The sequence below is a fragment of the Epinephelus lanceolatus genome, chromosome 14 (genome assembly GCF_041903045.1).
Source record: "Epinephelus lanceolatus isolate andai-2023 chromosome 14, ASM4190304v1, whole genome shotgun sequence".
In the NCBI taxonomy this organism is placed as follows: domain Eukaryota; kingdom Metazoa; phylum Chordata; class Actinopteri; order Perciformes; family Serranidae; genus Epinephelus; species Epinephelus lanceolatus.
In genome coordinates this window covers 39,647,073-39,666,088 of record NC_135747.1, presented here as the reverse complement: position 1 = coordinate 39,666,088, position 19,016 = coordinate 39,647,073, and the positions used below count along the sequence as shown (strand labels likewise).

General features: G+C 44.5%; 2 protein-coding genes across 2 annotated transcripts; both read right to left on the bottom strand.

Annotated features, from left to right (window-relative positions):
- Nucleotides 1-350: 350 nt before the first annotated feature.
- LOC144466761 (trace amine-associated receptor 7a-like) lies at nucleotides 351-12,170 on the bottom strand. Its single transcript, XM_078174178.1, has 4 exons — nucleotides 11,338-12,170; nucleotides 11,030-11,173; nucleotides 1,761-1,943; nucleotides 351-1,167 (listed from the first exon to the last, which is right to left on the bottom strand). The coding sequence occupies exons 1-4, from the start codon at nucleotides 12,168-12,170 to the stop codon at nucleotides 351-353; spliced, it is 1,977 nt and encodes a 658-aa protein (XP_078030304.1).
- Nucleotides 12,171-15,879: 3,709 nt separating this feature from the next.
- Nucleotides 15,880-17,540, bottom strand: LOC144466760 (trace amine-associated receptor 13c-like). The gene is made up of 2 exons (XM_078174177.1): nucleotides 17,383-17,540; nucleotides 15,880-16,690 (listed from the first exon to the last, which is right to left on the bottom strand). Exons 1-2 carry the CDS (start codon nucleotides 17,538-17,540, stop codon nucleotides 15,880-15,882), a joined length of 969 nt encoding a protein of 322 aa, XP_078030303.1.
- Between the last annotated feature and the right edge of the window lie 1,476 nt (nucleotides 17,541-19,016).

Below are 19,016 nucleotides of genomic sequence, written 5' to 3'. Positions count from 1 at the left end.
GGTGGGTGTTGACGGACGGCGGAGTACGTAGCAGATAACCAGCGCTGCCGTTCTGCAACGGACATGCATCCAGTGGAATTCTGGCTTAAGTCCCAAAAAATGGTGCTGCCTCGATGAGTCATAGATCCCAACATTAGGTGTCCCCATGTGATGCATAGATTTGTTGTAGATTTCCGGATCACAGCAAGTTGGAATCCTTACATGAAACTGACACCGAGTAGAGCAATGCACAATTTTATCATATACTGCTTATATACAGTACTATATACAGAGATTTTACTTCAATTTTTGTGATTTTCAAATCAAAACCTTGGTGGAGCAGGCCTCATTTCAGTCACTCCACAGCCTCTCTACAGTATGTTGGTCTCACAGGAGCCAGGCTGCAGAATCTGAAGACTGACAATGAGTTTAACTGCTTTTCTAAACCAGGAATAAAACAAGGCATAGATCAAGGGGTTAAGACATGAGTTAAAACAGAACAGATAAAATACAAATGATGCAGATGGAGAACTGACCATGGCATCACCTGCAAGAGTGACACAGTAAAATGGGCAGAAACATATTAGAAACACAGCTACAAGAACACCAAGAGTCCTGGCTGCTTTCAGCTCAGATTTCTTTGTTTGTTGATTCACTGAAAGCTGGAGAGTGACAGCTGTGATGTGAGAGCGCATGGCACGAGCCTGAGACACAGCCACAACAAATACTCTCATGTACAGAACGACAATGACAGAAATGGGAACAATAAAGGTTACAACGAGATCAATAGCTCCTGCAGTGTGGTTAATGACAATCACACACTCTCCATGGCAGGAATTATACCTGCCTGGTTGAGTCAGGTCATCCTTTAACAAGAGACTGCTGTAAGAAACAACACAGAGCCAACACAGACACACACACAGTTTAACTCTTTTCACAGTGACTCTGGTGGTGTAATGCAGAGGGTCACAAATAGCCACATAGCGGTCGACTGATATGAGCACCATGTCTCCTATGGAAGAAGACGTAATGATGAAGGACACATAATAATAGAGCAAACACATGAGGTCACCAAGAAACCAGCAGGCTGTTTTTCGGAAGACTTCTCCTGGTAGCACCAGGAGGCCCACGAGAAAGTCTGAGACAGCCAGAGAGAGGAGGAGGATGTTGGTGGGTGTGTGGAGCTGCCTGGAGAGAAAGAAGAAAAACTCATAAACCCAACAAGTCCTCAGATCTAAATGACAAAACAGATAAAACAAGTGTAAAAAAAGGTCTATAATGGAATGTTTTCTGATCAGCAACATCTGTAGTTATAATTAACAGTCAGCAAGACAAAGTACAAGTCCAAGGTGCAACATTATTCAGTACCAACTCAAAGACAGTTCTTCTAATCTACAGTAGCTGTTGACATTTTTAAGTTAATCTTTGCCTGAAGTGGGAGACTGAGATGATGACAAGGAGGTTAAGAGCCACAGTGAAAACATGAACTCACCACGTCCCCAAATCTAAATGACTAAAACAGTTGTAAAAAAAAAAAAAAAAAAAAAAACATATAATGAAATGTTTTCTGATCGACAACATCTGCAGTTTCAATATGGTTAAATGTGGACATCTAACTGCAATATCTGGTGTCAAAATCACAGTTAAGTTTGTGCAAAAGGGCAGAATACAAGTCAAATGTGTCTTAAATACATTTCCAGGGTGCAATATTATTCAGTACCAACTCAAAGACAGTTCTTCTAATCTACAGAAGCTGTTCACATTTTTAAGTTAATCTTTGCCTGAAGTGGGAGACTGAGATGATGACAAGGAGGTTAAGAGCCACAGTGAGCAGAGAGATAAAGTACAGCACAATGTTAAGGAGCACAAAGTTGGCCCAAGGAGAGGTGGGCTTTCTGCAGGAGGTGTTGAGCAGTTGTGGAAAGCAGAGCTCCTCCATCTTCAGAGAGCTGCAGCTCTGGCAGCTTCCTCAACAAATCTGAGTCATATAACCAAATGAGCTCTTATGTTTTCGAAATTCCTCTCCACCTTTTTCTCTCGGTCTCTGTTGGACTCAGATGCCCCGCCTCCCTCACTCTGCACATCATCTTCATCACTTTTACTGGAACCCAGTGTTTCTGCTCTATGTCAGTCTCTGCTCTTGTTTTCTTTACCTTGTCTTACCTCTTTGCCCTGTTTTAAGTCACCTAAGCAGACCATCAACAGGAAGTTATGGAACAGCCCTTACTGATTGACTGACTGTGCCACACAGCACAGGTGCCAGTGCAGAGGGCTCAAGGAAAAATATTAATATTATTGCCCAGCGAAAGAGACGAGCCTAGCTCAACTGTTGTGGCAACACAATGCGCAAGCTCACATTCCTGGTGGACTGCACTGAAATGTGACAGGCTGTTCTCATGCACTGTTTGTACGAACTCATTAATAACATGGTAAACCATTAATGTGCTACCTGTGATTTTAAAGAAGGCTTCTTTTAGAGCCAGCATGAAGAAATGGACCAGAGTATAGTGAGAGTAACAACAACCTCACATATAAATTGACACAATATTCTTGCTCAGATTTTCTGTAACACCCATAGTTGCCATGGCGGAAAAAAAAGCAATATATACAGTCAGCACTTCTGTCATTGCATAGCTTCATTCAGTGGCATCACTGATATAAAGTTAACATTGTGGCTGTCAAGTCTGCAATTATTACATGTGTGACGACCCCTCCACTCCTCTGCGTGGTGCTGGTGTACTGTGTGCTGTTGTCTTCCTGGCAGGTTCTGGTCCGAGGCGGGGTCGTCGTCATCAGGTGATGAGCTGCACCTGGGCCTGGTGATGTGCTCGACCATATATCCCTCCTTCCTAAGATACCTCGTGGCCACCGCTGAAGCTACACACGTTCCTTCCGTGGGGCATGGGGGTGCTCCTGCACCGCTGGTGTCTGAAATGGACCTTTTAACACATGTTCCCTCAGCTGAGGATCTGTACTGCTCATAGATTGACTATTTAATACAGAGAGACTATTTCCAAAAGGGTTGGGTAGTTTTTTGCCATTTTTATGTCAAATCTCTGTTTTTGACTAGGCTAGCTGTGCAGCATAAATACAATGATCTAGCCAGATTAAAACAGAGCCACCCTTGTGACACGGAAAACTTTTTAGACTCTTCAGCCTCGACATATCCCACTAACCCACTAATCTTCCTTTGCAGTACAAGCTTTACAGTACTCTGATGCCTTTTGGGAAAGTGTGTTTGTTCAGAGTTTGTGCAGTATAATAAGCTAAACAGCCATTGTAATATGTAGGAGAGTATGCCCACTTCGTCATTGGTAACCTACCTATCTACCTAGTAGTACACCCACCTCATCGACTACCACTACACCACTGTCCCACCCCCACCCCTTGTCTCGAAGCATCTGCCTCTAAATGTGAGGATTTTCTAAATTTCTTTAGAGACAAAGTAATGAACATCAGAGCTGCTATTTCTCCACCTGCAAATAGGCTATCTGTCTCCACTGAAAACACCGCCAGTTTTAATTCCTTCCACTCCATCACTTTACCAGAGCTTCATATTATTTCCACTATGAAAACGTCCACATTGGTTGGTATAATATCAAGAGACGCTCTCTTGATATTATACCAACCAAAGTCTTCAAAGAAGTAATTAACACCATTGGTCCCAGTATTCTCTCAATTATCAATAACTCTCTGGAAACCAGCCATGTTCCCAAATCTGTCAAACATGTGGTAGTCCAGCCACTTTAAAAAAAAACAGAATCTCATCTCAACTCATTCTCTTCCTCAGCCCCCATCTCCTGTGGTGTTCCCCAAGGTTCCATACTTGGTCCAATCCTCTTCTCTATCTATTTGCTCCCACTAGGCCACATTATCCAAAAGCACAACATTTCTTTCCACTGTTATGCGGACGATACTCAGATCTACCTCCCCCTAGAGCCAAACAACTATAATAAACTAACCAACCTCAATAACTGTCTTCATGATATCAAATCCTGGATGGCAGCAAACTTTCTCCAGCTCAATGACAATAAAACAGAAGTTATTATATTTGGACCACAGCATCTGACCAACATTATCCCCTCTCACCTCAGCCCATTAGCTCCCTCTGTCAAATCTCATGCAAAAAATCTTATCATCTTCAACACGGCATTAAAATTTGACAAACAAATCAATCAGGTAGTTAAAGTAAGTTTCATGCAGCTCTGCACCATATCCACACTCAGATCATTTCTCTGTATTTCTGACCTGGAGAAAGTCATCCATGCCTTCATATCCTCCCGCTCTGACTACTGTAACTCACTACAGTATACTTTGATATCAATCAGTCCTCCTTGTCCCATCTTCAACTTGTCCAGAATGAAGCAGCCAGAGGTTTGACAAGGTCAAAGAAGAGGGAACACATCACCCCCATTCTTGCCTCACTACATTGGCTGCCTGTTAGCTGCAGGATTGATTTTAAAATTCTGATGCTTGCATATAAGGCGCTTAATGGTCTCGCCCCCTACTACTTAACAGAACTCTTGTCCCCATATCACACAGCCAGGGAGCAGAGCATGTGAGCGGAGCGGGTGAAAATTAGCCGCTCCTCGCTCAACACAAAATCCTTCTGCTCCCCGCTCCGCTCACATGCTCTGCCAGGGAACTAAGATCCTCTGATCAAAGGTTTTTATCAGTCCTGGGATCTAGGACTAAGTGTTATGGGGACAGGAGTTTCTCTATCGCTGCCCCAAAACTGTGGAATTCTCTTCCTCCTCCCATCCAATTCTCTCCCACCACTGAGATTTTTAAGAGTCATTTACCTGTATTGTGCTTTTATTACTACTATTATCCTTATCAGGATTTTATTGCACCTTACTCTAATTGTACTATTATCTTTGATTGTCTATTCTTTTTCTCTTGTTTGTTCTCTTCTTTTACTTTTTGTTTTCCTCTGTGTATGATGCTGAGCACTTTGGATCAACGGTGTTGTTTGTAAAGTGCTATATAAATGAAGTTGAGTTGAATAGAGGTGTTAAATACACAGGATTGTGTCTGTTTTTGATTTGATGCACTACTGTCTGTATGTATTCTTGTGCTTTTAATGAATTAAATATTCATTTATTTACTTTTGTTCCTGTTCATACCAAACCAAGACTTCGCAACTGGGTATGAACGCAACCATGACTTTTGTGTGCTCACTTTTTATCACTTTATGTATGTATTTATTTATTTATTTATTTATTAATAAAAAACAAAAAAGATTCCGGAGCCCTAATAGACCCAGCCAATCGGCACACATTTGCAGCCCATACCCAGTCCGACCTGTTGGGCTTTTAAAGGGATAGTGCACCCAAAAATGAAAATTCTGCCATTATCTACTCACCCATATGCCAATGGAGGCCCTGCTCACATCCCTTGCGGAGATCGGCGGGCGGAGCGGCCAGCCCACCTAATGGCAGACGGCGCCCCAGACTAACGTCCAAGAACACAAAATTGAATCCACAAAGTATCTCCATACTGTTCATCCGTAGTGATCCAAGTGTGCTGCAACCACGACATAAAGAGTTGTTTGGAAAAACGTCATATGAACTCTGTTTTTAGCCTCACTGTAGCCTGTAGCTCTGACTGCTTCTCTGTGCTCCGCGTTCACATGTGCGCGCCTGCGCAACACCAGCGAAAGCACGAGCTTTGCTCACCCGTGTTTACATCACGTGGCACGTGCACCGCAGGGAGAGACAACGGTAGCCACAGTCGCTAAAAGATAATTTGCACTATGGTCTTTTAGCAAAGTACAGCCCAACATGTCTGAAGACTTTGAAACTGAGGAGGATATGCACTGTTTGTACGAACTCATTAATAATATGGTAAACCATTAATGTGCTACCTGTGATTTTAAAGAAGGCTTCTTTTAGAGCCAGCATGAAGAAATGGACCAGAGTATAGTGAAAGTAACAACAACCTCACAAATAAATGGACACAATATTCTTGCTCAGATTTTCTGTAACACCCATAGTTGCCATGGCGGGAAAAAAAAAAAGCAATATATACAGTAAGCACTTCTGTCATTGCATAGCTTCATTCAGTGGCATCACTGATATAAAGTTAACGTATATACATACAGTACAGGCCAAAAGTTTGGACACACCTTCTCATTCAATGCGTTTTCTTTATTTTCATGACTATTTACATTGTAGATTCTCACTGAAGGCATCAAAACTATGAATGAACACATGTGGAGTTATGTACTTAACAAAAAAAGGTGAAATAACTGAAAACATGTTTTATATTCTAGTTTCTTCAAAATAGCCACCCTTTGCTCTGATTACTGCTTTGCACACTCTTGGCATTCTCTCCATGAGCTTCAAGAGGTAGTCACCTGAAATGGTTTTCCAACAGTCTTGGAGGAGTTCCCAGAGGTGTTTAGCACTTGTTGGCCCCTTTGCCTTCACTCTGCGGTCCAGCTCACCCCAAACCATCTCGATTGGGTTCAGGTCCGGTGACTGTGGAGGCCAGGTGACTCCATCACTCTCCTTCTTGGTCAAATAGCCCTTACACAGCCTGGAGGTGTGTTTGGGGTCATTGTCCTGTTGAAAAATAAATGATCGTCCAACTAAACGCAAACCGGATGGGATGGCATGTCGCTGCAGGATGCTGTGGTAGCCATGCTGGTTCAGTGTGCCTTCAATTTTGAATAAATCCCCAACAGTGTCACCAGCAAAACACCCCCACACCATCACACCTCCTCCTCCATGCTTCACAGTGGGAACCAGGCATGTGGAATCCATCCGTTCACCTTTTCTGCGTCTCACAAAGACACGGCGGTTGGAACCAAAGATCTCAAATTTGGACTCATCAGACCAAAGCACAGATTTCCACTGGTCTAATGTCCATTCCTTGTGTTTCTTGGCCCAAACAAATCTCTTCTGCTTGTTGCCTCTCCTTAGCAGTGGTTTCCTAGCAGCTATTTGACCATGAAGGCCTGATTCGCGCAGTCTCCTCTTAACAGTTGTTCTAGAGATGGGTCTGCTGCTAGAACTCTGTGTGGCATTCATCTGGTCTCTGATCTGAGCTGCTGTTAACTTGCGATTTCTGAGGCTGGTGACTCGGATGAACTTATCCTCAGAAGCAGAGGTGACTCTTGGTCTTCCTTTCCTGGGTCGGTCCTCATGTGTGCCAGTTTCGTTGTAGCGCTTGATGGTTTTTGCGACTCCACTTGGGGACACATTTAAAGTTTTTGCAATTTTCCGGACTGACTGACCTTCATTTCTTAAAGTAATGATGGCCACTCGTTTTTCTTTAGTTAGCTGATTGGTTCTTGCCATAATATGAATTTTAACAGTTGTCCAATAGGGCTGTCGGCTGTGTATTAACCTGACTTCTGCACAACACAACTGATGGTCCCAACCCCATTGATAAAGCAAGAAATTCCACTAATTAACCCTGATAAGGCACACCTGTGAAGTGGAAACCATTTCAGGTGACTACCTCTTGAAGCTCATGGAGAGAATGCCAAGAGTGTGCAAAGCAGTAATCAGAGCAAAGGGTGGCTATTTTGAAGAAACTAGAATATAAAACATGTTTTCAGTTATTTCACCTTTTTTTGTTAAGTACATAACTCCACATGTGTTCATTCATAGTTTTGATGCCTTCAGTGAGAATCTACAATGTAAATAGCCATGAAAATAAAGAAAACGCATTGAATGAGAAGGTGTGTCCAAACTTTTGGCCTGTACTGTAGGTATATACGTGATTGACTTACCAGTGCTGATTCACCTGCAGCAGGCCCGTTTCGGGCCCTTGGTGGTAAGTCTTCCAACTGAGATACTCCACTATTTCTCTGAGCTGAAATCTGTTTTTTCACCACTGCGGGCTCCTGACAGAGCACTGGCGTGTACGTTTTTCAAACTCTTCACTGCTCCCTGTACTCGGACAGTCACTTCAGCATATCTCCTGGACTATCTTTTGTGCACTTGTTTGCTGGCCTGTTCCTTCATTTTTCATCTGTTTCAGCTCCACTGATGGCTCCTACAGCAGAGATCATGGAACTAAAAACTGAACTCTGGTCCATAGAGGGGCTCATGGAGGATCTCCTACAGTGGCAGTCTGTGTTGTGTTCCCGGCTGGCATCGCTCGAGCCTGTGGACACCCAGCGGTCCTTGATTTCAGATACAGCGGCGGCTCCCTCTGATGTTCCCAGTTTAGACTCCACTCTCTGAGTGTTTCAGTCGACTGTACAGCCTCCATCAATGGTTAGGCAACTTTTGCTCAGCCACAGGTTTTGATTTCATTTCAAATTTTGATTCATTCTGGTGTAACTCATATCTGTATAGAGCAGATGGTGTGCACCTTAATAGAAGGAGTACCAAACTGCTCACAGACAATCTTATCAGATTTATAGCCTTTGGCATGAAGCATTGACATGCATCACGGCAAGACCCAATTCAGACCACCACTGTACCCAGCTCTTTTGGTGTGGGTCCTGCTGTAGCTGTCTGCCCCTTCTCTATACCTCCCTCTGACTCCCCTTGTTGTTCATATCGGCCAATAAACTATTCTACTTAGGTCTCTGCTGCGAATGTATACAATATTCAGACTGTAATATCTGCAAGAATCCCCAAATCTGGGCACCGCAGAGGGTCGAACCCTCGTCACCCACGTCCGCTTTGTCACATCTCTTCTGATGTTACTGTTTGTTCATCCTCCACCCCCATCAAGATGGCTCTCCTGAAAGCTCGCTCCATTACCAATAAGGCTTCACTTCTCAATGACTTGTTCGCCAGTAAGAAAATGCACTTTCTTTTCATTACTGAAACATGGCAGCAGGATTTGGAATATTTTCATCTTAATGAACTCTGCCCTACGGACTGCAGTTATATTAGCTCACCACGGCTGACAGGCCGTGGTGGTGGGCTTGCTATTGTGTTTAAGAACTGTTTTGGCTGCCGGCCTGTCAACACTGATGCTTTCCCCTCTTTTGAAATGCAGATGGCTAAAATTGGGAACCTTAATCCGATCTATTATATTTTAATTTATCGCCCTCCGGGCCCTCCTGGGCCATTCCTGTCTGAGTTCACTGAATTTTTATCTACCATTTTAAAGCTTGATAAAATATTAATCTTTGGTGATTTTAACCTGCACATTGATGATTCGTCCTCTCTCGCTGCTTCTGACTTCCTGGAGATTACAGAGTCTTTTAATTTCAAGCAGCATGTTTCTGGTCCAACACACTCTGCTGGTCACACCCTGGACTTGATTTTCTCCCATGGTCTTAATATTGATAATGTTTGCCTAGAAGACTTCCCCCTCACTATCTGCTTGCCTTGTTCTATTTTGTTTTTTATTTTTATTGGAAATCACTTTGTGACTTGAGGCCCGTTTCCACCACAGGAACTTCGGGGTAATTTTACGGGACCGGGCCGTTGGTGCGTGTCTCCACCGCAGGAACCACCCCCGAAGGACAGAGTTCTGGAACTTTTACGGGGGCTGAACAAGTCCCTGCCTCGGGGTAGGTACTCAGAACGGCCCCGAAAGACTCCTGGCTGGGGCTTGGGGATTACTTGGTGCTGATTGGATATACTCAAGGAGGGATGTGACGTCAACAGAAAGCAACAAAATAGCTGGCATTTTTAAAACTCAGCAGACGAGGGTTACCACTACACCTCTGGCCCACCCCCACCCTTTGTCTCCAAGCATCTGCCTCTAAATGTGATGATTTTCTAAATTTCTTTAGAGACAAAGTAATGAACATCAGAGCTACTATTTCTCCACCTGCAAATAGGCTATCCGTCTCCACTGAAAACACCAGCAGTTTTAATTCCTTACACTCCATCACTTTACAAGAGCTTCATCATATTATTTCCACTATGAAAACCTCCACATTGGTTGGTATAATATCAAGAGAGCAGGGCTCTCTTGATATTATACCAACCAAACTCCTCAAAGAAGTAATTAACACCATTGGTCCCAGTATTCTCTCAACCAACCTGATCTCACAGAAATACGTGAAATGACCACGACCTCTTAACACCGCATTCTGTGGTGGCAGCACGTAATGGGTTGAAATAATTACGTGCCGGTACCACGAAAACAATGCCAATGTAAAGTCAATTAGGATCCTTTTTTGTGGTGTCCACACAAATTCCCTGATTCAATAATGTCACGTCAACCTCGTTTTTCCTCAATGATATCTTTAACATTCCTGTATACACACAAAAACATGGAAGTGTCCTTGATAACACAACAATATGACAGGTTAATGTCAAGGCCATAAAATAAAATAAATGTATTTTGCCAGCTTTTGATAGCGTAGGGCTTTAAGAGCATTGTGCTGTGGGCGGATGGGGCGCATTCCACTACTGTTTTGTAGCTGCTGTCTGCCGTCTGTGGGCTTCATTCCATTTCAGATTGTCATCCGTCTGCCGTAACTGAATCCAAACACCACTAATAAATAAATAAATAAATAAATAAATAAGAAGAAAAAAATAAGGCTGAGCATGGAAGAACCAGAGAGAAAACACCATCACATGGAGCCGTCCGCCCCTGGCAACCCGGCCACAGAACCAGTTTACAGAAAAAGTTTATTAAGTTTATTATTGTTTATTACAGAAAAGCCGCTAAACACAAAAACGTCTGCAGGGAGAAATCAGCTGCCCGGTGGTGGCTGGAGGCGAGGGCTCCGGAGAACGAAAGGCGGCGAGGCAATATACTACAAAGAACAAAAGCACAAGTCAGTGGGATTGGTCCATGAGAGAAAAAGGCAAAAAATACTCATGAGATGATGAAGGCTCCAAAGAGAGACGCACTACCGAATGAGACGGAATTATCTGGCAAAAGGTGAAGTCAAAGCTGGCTTTATAGCAAGGTTGACAAGGTGAGATGGAAACCAGGTGTGCCTCACCACCCGTGGTGGAAAAGTAGGTCAGCCCCGCCTCCTCCACACACCAGCCCTGCAGGTCCAGGAAGGACAGGAAAACAAATAGAAAAACACAAGAGCCGCCACCAAACCATGCATCAAAAGCAGACCATAACAGTACCCCCCCCCCCCCCCCCCCCCCTCTAACGGACCTACCAGGTCCTACCAGGCTTGTTGGGAAACCTTTCATAAAAATCAGACAATAAGTGAGTGTCCAAAATCAGAGACTTGGACAACCAGGAGCGCTCCTCGGGGCCGTATCCCTCCCAGTCAACGAGGTACTGGTAACCTCGGCCACACCTGCGGACATCCAAAATGCGGTTGACAATGTATGCCAGGTGACCATCAGTGAGACAGGGGGGTGGAGGGGGATCAGCAGGAGGTTGTAGGGGACTGTCAACCACCGGTTTCAGGAGCGAGACGTGGAACACGGGGTGAACCTTGAGAGCTGCTGGAAGCTTTACTCAGACGGCACTGGGATTGATGACCCGCTCCACCGGGTAGGGTCCGATGAACCTGGGGGCCATTTTTCTAGAATCCGTCTGGAGAGGAAGGTCCCATGATGACAACCAGACATGTTGCCCGACCTTCTTTCTGGAGCCGGTGTGTGATGAGGTGGATGGCTTCCCGCCAGATCCGGCGGGCTCGACGGAACTGGGCCTGGACCGAAGGGACTGCTACCTCCAGTTCCTGGCTGGGAAATAGGGGAGGTTGAAAGCCGTGGGTCACCATGAAAGGTGACATACCTGTCATAGAGCTGACCGAGCTGAGCCGAGTTGTGGGCATATTCCACCCACGGTAGGTGGGAGCACCAGGAGGCTGGGAGACGGGAAGCCACACACCTCAACGTGGACTCCAGGTCCTGGTTGGCTAGCTCCGTCTGACCGTTGGACTGTGGGTGGTACCCTGATGAGAGGCTGGTCGTGGTGCCCAAAGTGTGACAGAAAGCCTTCCATACCTGCGAGGTGAACTGGGGGCCTCTGTCAGAGACGATGTCCTGGGGCATGCCGTGAAGACGAAAGACGTGTTGCACGAGCAGGTTGGTCATTTCCAAGGCTGACGGGAGCTTGGGGAGAGGGACAAAATGAACCGCCTTGGAAAAACAGTCCACTATGGTGAGTATTGTGGTGTTTCCCTCTGAAGGTGGGACTCCGGTGACGAAGTCGACTGCTATGTGGGACCAGTGGCGGTGAGGAACAGGCAAGGGGAACAGGAGACCAGCAGGGGCGCGATGAGAAGACTTGTTTCGGACGCAGACCGGGCAGGCAGCGATGAACTCTCTGGTGTCTGCAATCATAGAAGGCCACCAAAACTGCTGGCGAAGTAGGGAGAGGGTCCGATGGACCCCGGGATGACATGCCATGCGAGAGGAGTGCCCCCACTGGAGCACTGGGGATCTTGCAGGCGGGGAACGAACGATCGGCCAGCAGGACACTCATCGGGGGCTGGGTGGTTCTTAAGCGCATCCTGGACTGTCTGTTCCACCTCCCACCGGACCACTCCCACCACGCAGGATGAGGAAAGAATGGTCTGCTGTGTCTTCCTCCGTGGGAGTGAACTGACGTGAGAGTGCGTCCGGGTTCTGGTTTTTGGACCCCGGCCGATAGGTGAGTGTGAGGTTGAACCTGCCCAGAAAAAGAGCCCACCAAGCCTGACGGGGGTTCAGCCGGCGTGCAGAGCGAAGATAGGACAGGTTTTTGTGGTCCGTCCAGACGACGAAGGGATGAGCAGCTCCCTCCAGCCAGTGCCGCCACTCCTGAAGAGCCAGGACCACCGCCAGCAACTCTCGGTTCCCCACATCATAATTTCACTCAGCAGGACTGAGGCGGTTGAAAAAAAAAGCACATGGGTGGAGTTTTTGGTCCGCAGGCAAGCGCTGGGAGAGAACGGCCCCTACCCCTGAATCGGAGGCATCCACCTCAACCACAGACTGCAGCTTGGGATCTGGGTGAATCAACACAGGTGCATTAGTAAACATTCCTTTCAGTTTATCAAAAGCGCTCTGTGCAGCAACAAACCATTCAAAAGACTTTTTAACCGAGGTTAACTGGGTGAGAGGGGCAGCGATGTGGCTGTAGTTCCTTATGAACCTTGTCTTTTTGTGGGGAGAGGTGCACCTGGGAGCAAGTCTATGCCACTATCATAAGGTCGGTGTGGTGGAAGTGACTGAGTTTCTTCCTTACTGAACGCTTCCCGCAGTTCATGATATTCACTGGGGACAGAGGTCAAATCAATTTTCTCTGGTTCAATAAAACCGATGGGGTTTCTCTCTGGAATGCAATTTTAGCCAAGGTATCCCGAGCACAACGGGAATCAGAGGAGAGGACATTACATTCAGCTCGATGTATTCATGGTGGTTACCAGAAAAAGTCAGCTTTATGAGTTCAGTCTTGTGAGTAACAACTTCCAGTAGCTTGCCGTCAACAGTCCGGACCTCTCTAGGCGAATTTAGCTTTATCAATGGAAGGCTATTGCGTGGAACAAAGTCTGAGTCTATGAGGTTGTCGTCTGCCCCTGAGTCCACCACAATCTGCATGGGAGTAATCAGCTGAGCGTAGTGCAACATACCCTTTACTTGTAGTCTGCCTGGAGAGGTTGTAGAAGATGTAATTCGGCTCATCAGCACCCCCTTGCCTACTGATGAACCCGGTCTTTTGGCACCTCTGGACACTGAGCCAAGAAATGGCCCTCCCCACCGCAGTAGATGCAGAGCTGGTTGTGCCGGTGCCGCTGTCTCTCCACCGGGGTCAGCCGAGCCGTCCCATTGGCTCTTCTTTGTAACCGGGGGCCGAGGCGCCAGGGCGAGACATATTTGGGGTCGGCAGAGGCAAGGTTTTCCTGAGGTTTGTCGGAGGCAGCATTGAGTGGGGTGTAGGTGAAAGCACGGGGCCTCTGCCTATCTGTTCTCTCCCTGTGTCTTTCCCTCAGTCTGTTATCTAACCGAATGGCTAAATCAACAAGCTCGTTTAAGGACGCTGTTTCGTCTCGCACCGCCAACTCGTCTTTAACCTCCCCCGATAATCCCTTACGAAAAAGCTTGTAAAGCTGAATCGTTCCACCCGCTTTCTACTGCAAGTATGCGGAAAGAAACTGTGTATTGGGAGACTGACTGGTTGCCCTGTCGTAAATCTAACAGTTTTCCCGTAGCTTCTCTCACTTTAACGGGATGATCAAAAACTTTTTTCATTTCTTCAGCAAAACAAGCGTAATTTGAACAAATTTCTTGGCGTTGGCCGGAGATGGCTAAGGCTCAAGCTGCGGCTTGTCCTGAAAGCAAACTCATAACAAATGCTAATGTTGAAGCATGAGTGGCATAGCTTACAGGTTGCTGACTAAAAACTAAGGAGGACTGGTGTAAAAACTGAGCACATGTCACTAAGTTTCCTTCATACCTGGCAGGGATGGGAATGTATGGTTCTTGGGGCTGGGGGGTGGCGCTGCTGGGTGGATTCTCCGGCTGTGTCGGAGGAGCAGGAGGCTGGGTGGAAGGTCCGGAGGAGACGAGCCAGTCCGCGAAGGCATCCAGTCGCCCGCCGATCCGTGTGACGCTGTCTGTAAACTGGTGCATATGGTCCAAAATCTGCTTCAGCATGGTGTCATGGTTGCCAACCATGGCTCCCTGTGTAGCAAGTGCATTTCTCAAACGCTCTGTCTCTGCTGGGTCCATTTTTGGCCAGATAATTCTGTTACGGACTGGCTTGATAACCAACGGGACCCAAGTAGCAGGAGACAGGCGGAGTAAAAGTTCTTAACAGTTTATTAAAAAAAAGCCGCTAAACACAAAAACGTTACTACAATTTACTACAATTCCCTGGGACCACTCCATGCAGCTTGATACATATCAGCAACATAGTTGTAGTTCTTCTGATTTGCAAAGTAGGGTTCTAAATAGGGTTGTAAAAAGATATATCTACCCAATATATCTAATATCTAGTGAAGCCAAACTAAAACACTAAACACACTGCACCTAGATGAACTATGTTAAGAAAAAGTAAAGATGTCGGCTAATTTTTTCGATATTTTAGCTAATACGCTAGAAACGGCATTTTCGGGATGGCAGTTTTTTTTGCGGCTTGTAAAATAGGGTCGTAAAAAGATAGATCTACTGAATATATCTAATATCTAGTAAAGCCAAACTAGTAATGACACTGCACCTAGATGAACTATGTTAAGAAAAAAAAGCAAGGATGTTGGCTAATTTCAGATATTTTCGATAGTACTCTAAAAATGGCGTTTTTGGGACGGTAGGTTTTTTGTGGCTTGTTGTAAAATAGAGTCGTAAAAAGATACATCTACTGAATATATCAAAAGTCTAGTAAAGCTGAACTAGTAATGACACTGCATCTAGATAAAATATGTTAAGAAGCAGCAAGGATGATGGTTAACTTCAGATATTTTAGCAAGTTATCTAGAAACAGCGTTTTTGGGACTGAATATTTGAATATATCAAATATCTAGTACAGCCAAACTATCATGTTATTATTATTATTATTATTATTATTATTATTGGTGGGAAATTATAACAGAGGAATATATTTGCCATTTTAATATCAAGAACAATTTAGTGTTTTTGTGTCTATACAGGACGTTGTTGAATCAGGGAATTCGTGTGTCCACCATGAAAAAGGATCCTAATCGACTTTACATTGGCATTATTTCCGTGGTACCAGCACATAATTTCAACCCATTACGTGCTGCCACCACGGAATGCAGCGTTAAGAGGTCGTGGTCATTTCACCTATTTCTGTGAGATCAGGTTGGAACGGGAGGTATGGTCTAAGAAGCAGCCTAGTTATACTGTAAGACACGGGGAAATACGTGCGGGAAGTGAGTGAGGGAAGTTACACTGTACATCTGTGGAAGTTGGGGTAAAGTAGGTGGTAGGTGAACAGGAGGTACACACTAAGGACGCGGGCCGTATTATGTAGTGTTACCAAAATTTTTTTGTGATTTTCAAATCAAAACCTTGGTGGAGCAGGCCTCATTTCAGTCACTCCACAGCCTCTCTACAGTATGTTGGTCTCACAGGAGCCAGGCTGCAGAATCTGAAGACTGACAATGAGTTTAACTGCTTTTCTAAACCAGGAAAAAAACAAGGCATAGATCAATGGATTAAGACATGAGTTCAAAAAGAACAGATAAAGCCATGCAGATGAAGAACTGACCAAGGCATCACCTGCAAGAGCGACACAGTAAAATGGGCAGAAACATATTAGAAACACAATTACAAGAACACCAAGAGTCCTGGCTGCTTTCAGCTCCGATTTCTTTGTTTTTTGATTCACTGAAAGCTGGAGAGTGACAGCTGTGATGTGAGAGCGCATGGCACGAGCCTGAGACACAGCCACAACAAATACTCTCATGTACAAAATGACAATGACAGAAATGGGAACAATAACGGTTACAACAAGGTCAACAGCTCCTGCAGTGTGGTTAATGACAATCACACACTCTCCATGGCAGGAATTATACCTGCCTGGTTGAGTCAGGTCATCCTTTAACAAGAGACTGCTGTAAGAAACAGCACAGAGCCAACACAGACACACACACAGTTTAACTCTTTTCACAGTGACTCTGGTGGTGTAATGCAGAGGGTCACAAATCGCAACACAGCGATCGACTGATATGAGCACCATGTCTCCTATGGAAGAAGATGTAATGATGAAGGACACATAAAAATAGAGCAAACACAAGAGGTCACCAAGAAACCAGCAAGCTGTTTTTAGCAGGATTTCTCCCGGTAGCACCAGGAGGCCCACGAGAAAGTCTGAGACAGCCAGAGAGAGGAGGAGGATGTTGGTGGGTGTGTGGAGCTGCCTGGAGAGAAAGAGGAAAAACTCATAAACCCAACAAGTCCTCAGATCTAAATAACAAAACAGATAAAACAAGTGTAAAAAAGGTCTATAATGGAATGTTTCTGATCAGCAACATCTGTAGTTATAATTAACAGTCAGCAAGACAAAGTACAAGTCCAAGGTACAACATTATTCAGTACCAACTCAAAGACAGTTCTTCTAATAGCTGTTTTTAAGTTAATCTTTGCCTGAAGTGGGAGACTGAGATCATGACAAGGAAGAGCCACAGTGAAAACATGAACTCACCAAGTCCCCAAAACTAAATGACTAAAACAGAAAAAAAAAAACAAAAACATAATGAAATGTTTTCTGATCGACAACATCTACAGTTTCAATATGGTTAAATGTGGATATCTAACTGCAATATCTGGTGTCAAAATCACAGTTAAGTTTGTGCAAAAGGGCAGAATACAACTCAAATGTGTCTTAAATACATTTCCAAGGTTGCAACATCTGTATCATAATATAATTAAGTGTGGACAACTACTGCAGTATCTGGTGTTGAAATCACCAGTCAACAGTCAGCAAGACAGAGTACAAGTCAAATGTGTCTAATGTACAAGTCCAAGCTGCAACATTATTCAGTACCAACTGAAAGACAGTTCTTCTATTCTACAGAAGCTGTTCACATCAGTAAATTAAGTTAATCTTTGCCTGAAGTGGGAGACTGAGATGATGACAAGGAGGTTAAGAGCCACAGTGAGCAGAGAGATAAAGTACAGCACAATGTTAAGGAGCACAAAGTTGGCCCAAGGAGAGGTGGGCTTTCTGCAGGAGGTGTTGAGCAGTTGTGGAAAGCAGAGCTCCTCCATCTTCAGAGAGCTGCAGCTCTGGCAGCTTCCTGAACAAATCTGAGTCATATAACCAAATGACCTCTTACCTCTCCACCTTTTTTCTCTCGGTCTCTGTTGGACTCAGATGCCCCGCCTCCCTCACTCTGCACATCATCTTCATCACTTTTACTGAAACCCAGTGTTTCTGCTCTATGCCAATCTCCATCCTTGTTTTTGTTACCTTGTTCTGCCTCTTTGCCCCTTTTTCAGTAATTTAAGCAGACCGTCCACAGGAAGTTATGGAACAGCCTGTACTGATTTCAAAGAGGCCACACAGCACAGGTGCCAGTGCAGAGGGCTCAAGGAAAAATATTAATATTGTTGTCCAGCGAAAGAGACGAGCCTAGCTCAACTTTTGTGGCAACACAATGCGGAAGCACACATTCCTGGTGGACTGCACTGAAATGTGACAGGCTGTTCTCATGCACTGTTTGTATGAACTCATTAATAATATGGTAAACCATTAATGTGCTACCTGTGATTTTATAGAAGACTTTAGAGCCGACATGAAGAAATGGACCAGAGTTCCGAGAGAGTAACAACAACCTCACAAATAAAATGACAGAATATACTTGCTCAGATTTTCTGCATCACTGATAGTTACAGTGGAGAAAAAAAAGCCATGGTATATACAGTAAGCGTTACTGTTATTGCACAGCTCCATTCGGTGGCATTACTAATATAACATTAACATTACAGCTGTCAAATTTGCAATTATTACATGTTCCCTCAGCTAAGGATCTGTACCACTCATAGATTGACTAATGACCACAGAGTGATGCTGTTTCTATGTTGAAACTCTGAACATCAACTGTTCCCAACCAGGCTAGCTGCATAGCGTTAATACAGTGATGTAGTCAGCTTCAAAGAGAGCCACTTTTGTGACATGTAAAACTTTTTAGACTCTTTAGACTCGACATATCTCGCCAACCCACTAATCTGGCTATGCAGTACAGCCCTCTGTTAGCTTTTGGGAATGCGTGTTTGTTCAGTGTTTGTGCACTTTAATACACAGATGTTTTAAAATGTTCCTTCTTTTGTAATGAAAATATTTTACCAAAGTTACCAGGGAGAAAAATGCTCCCTCAGTCCCCAGCAGGAGGATTGTCTGTCTTTGACACTTGCACAACTTTACAAAGCCTACCTACATATAAGTAGGATGCTAAATCAGTGTATTAAAATGAATATATTGTCTTTAACCCTTTAATACCGGCGGGAGCACCTGAGCACAAATCTACAAAGACTATTTTATAATACATTAAGAGGATGGAGATTTGTTTCGGAGGTGTTCCCATAGATAACATCAGCATAGTCTAATATTGGAAATATCAATTGCATTATAATTATTTTCCAGACTTGTTGTGAGAAACAGTCAATAGAACAATAAAGTGATTTCAGACAACCAAATATTTTCTTGGAGATTGAGTTGATATGAGGTTTGAAGGATAGCTGGGA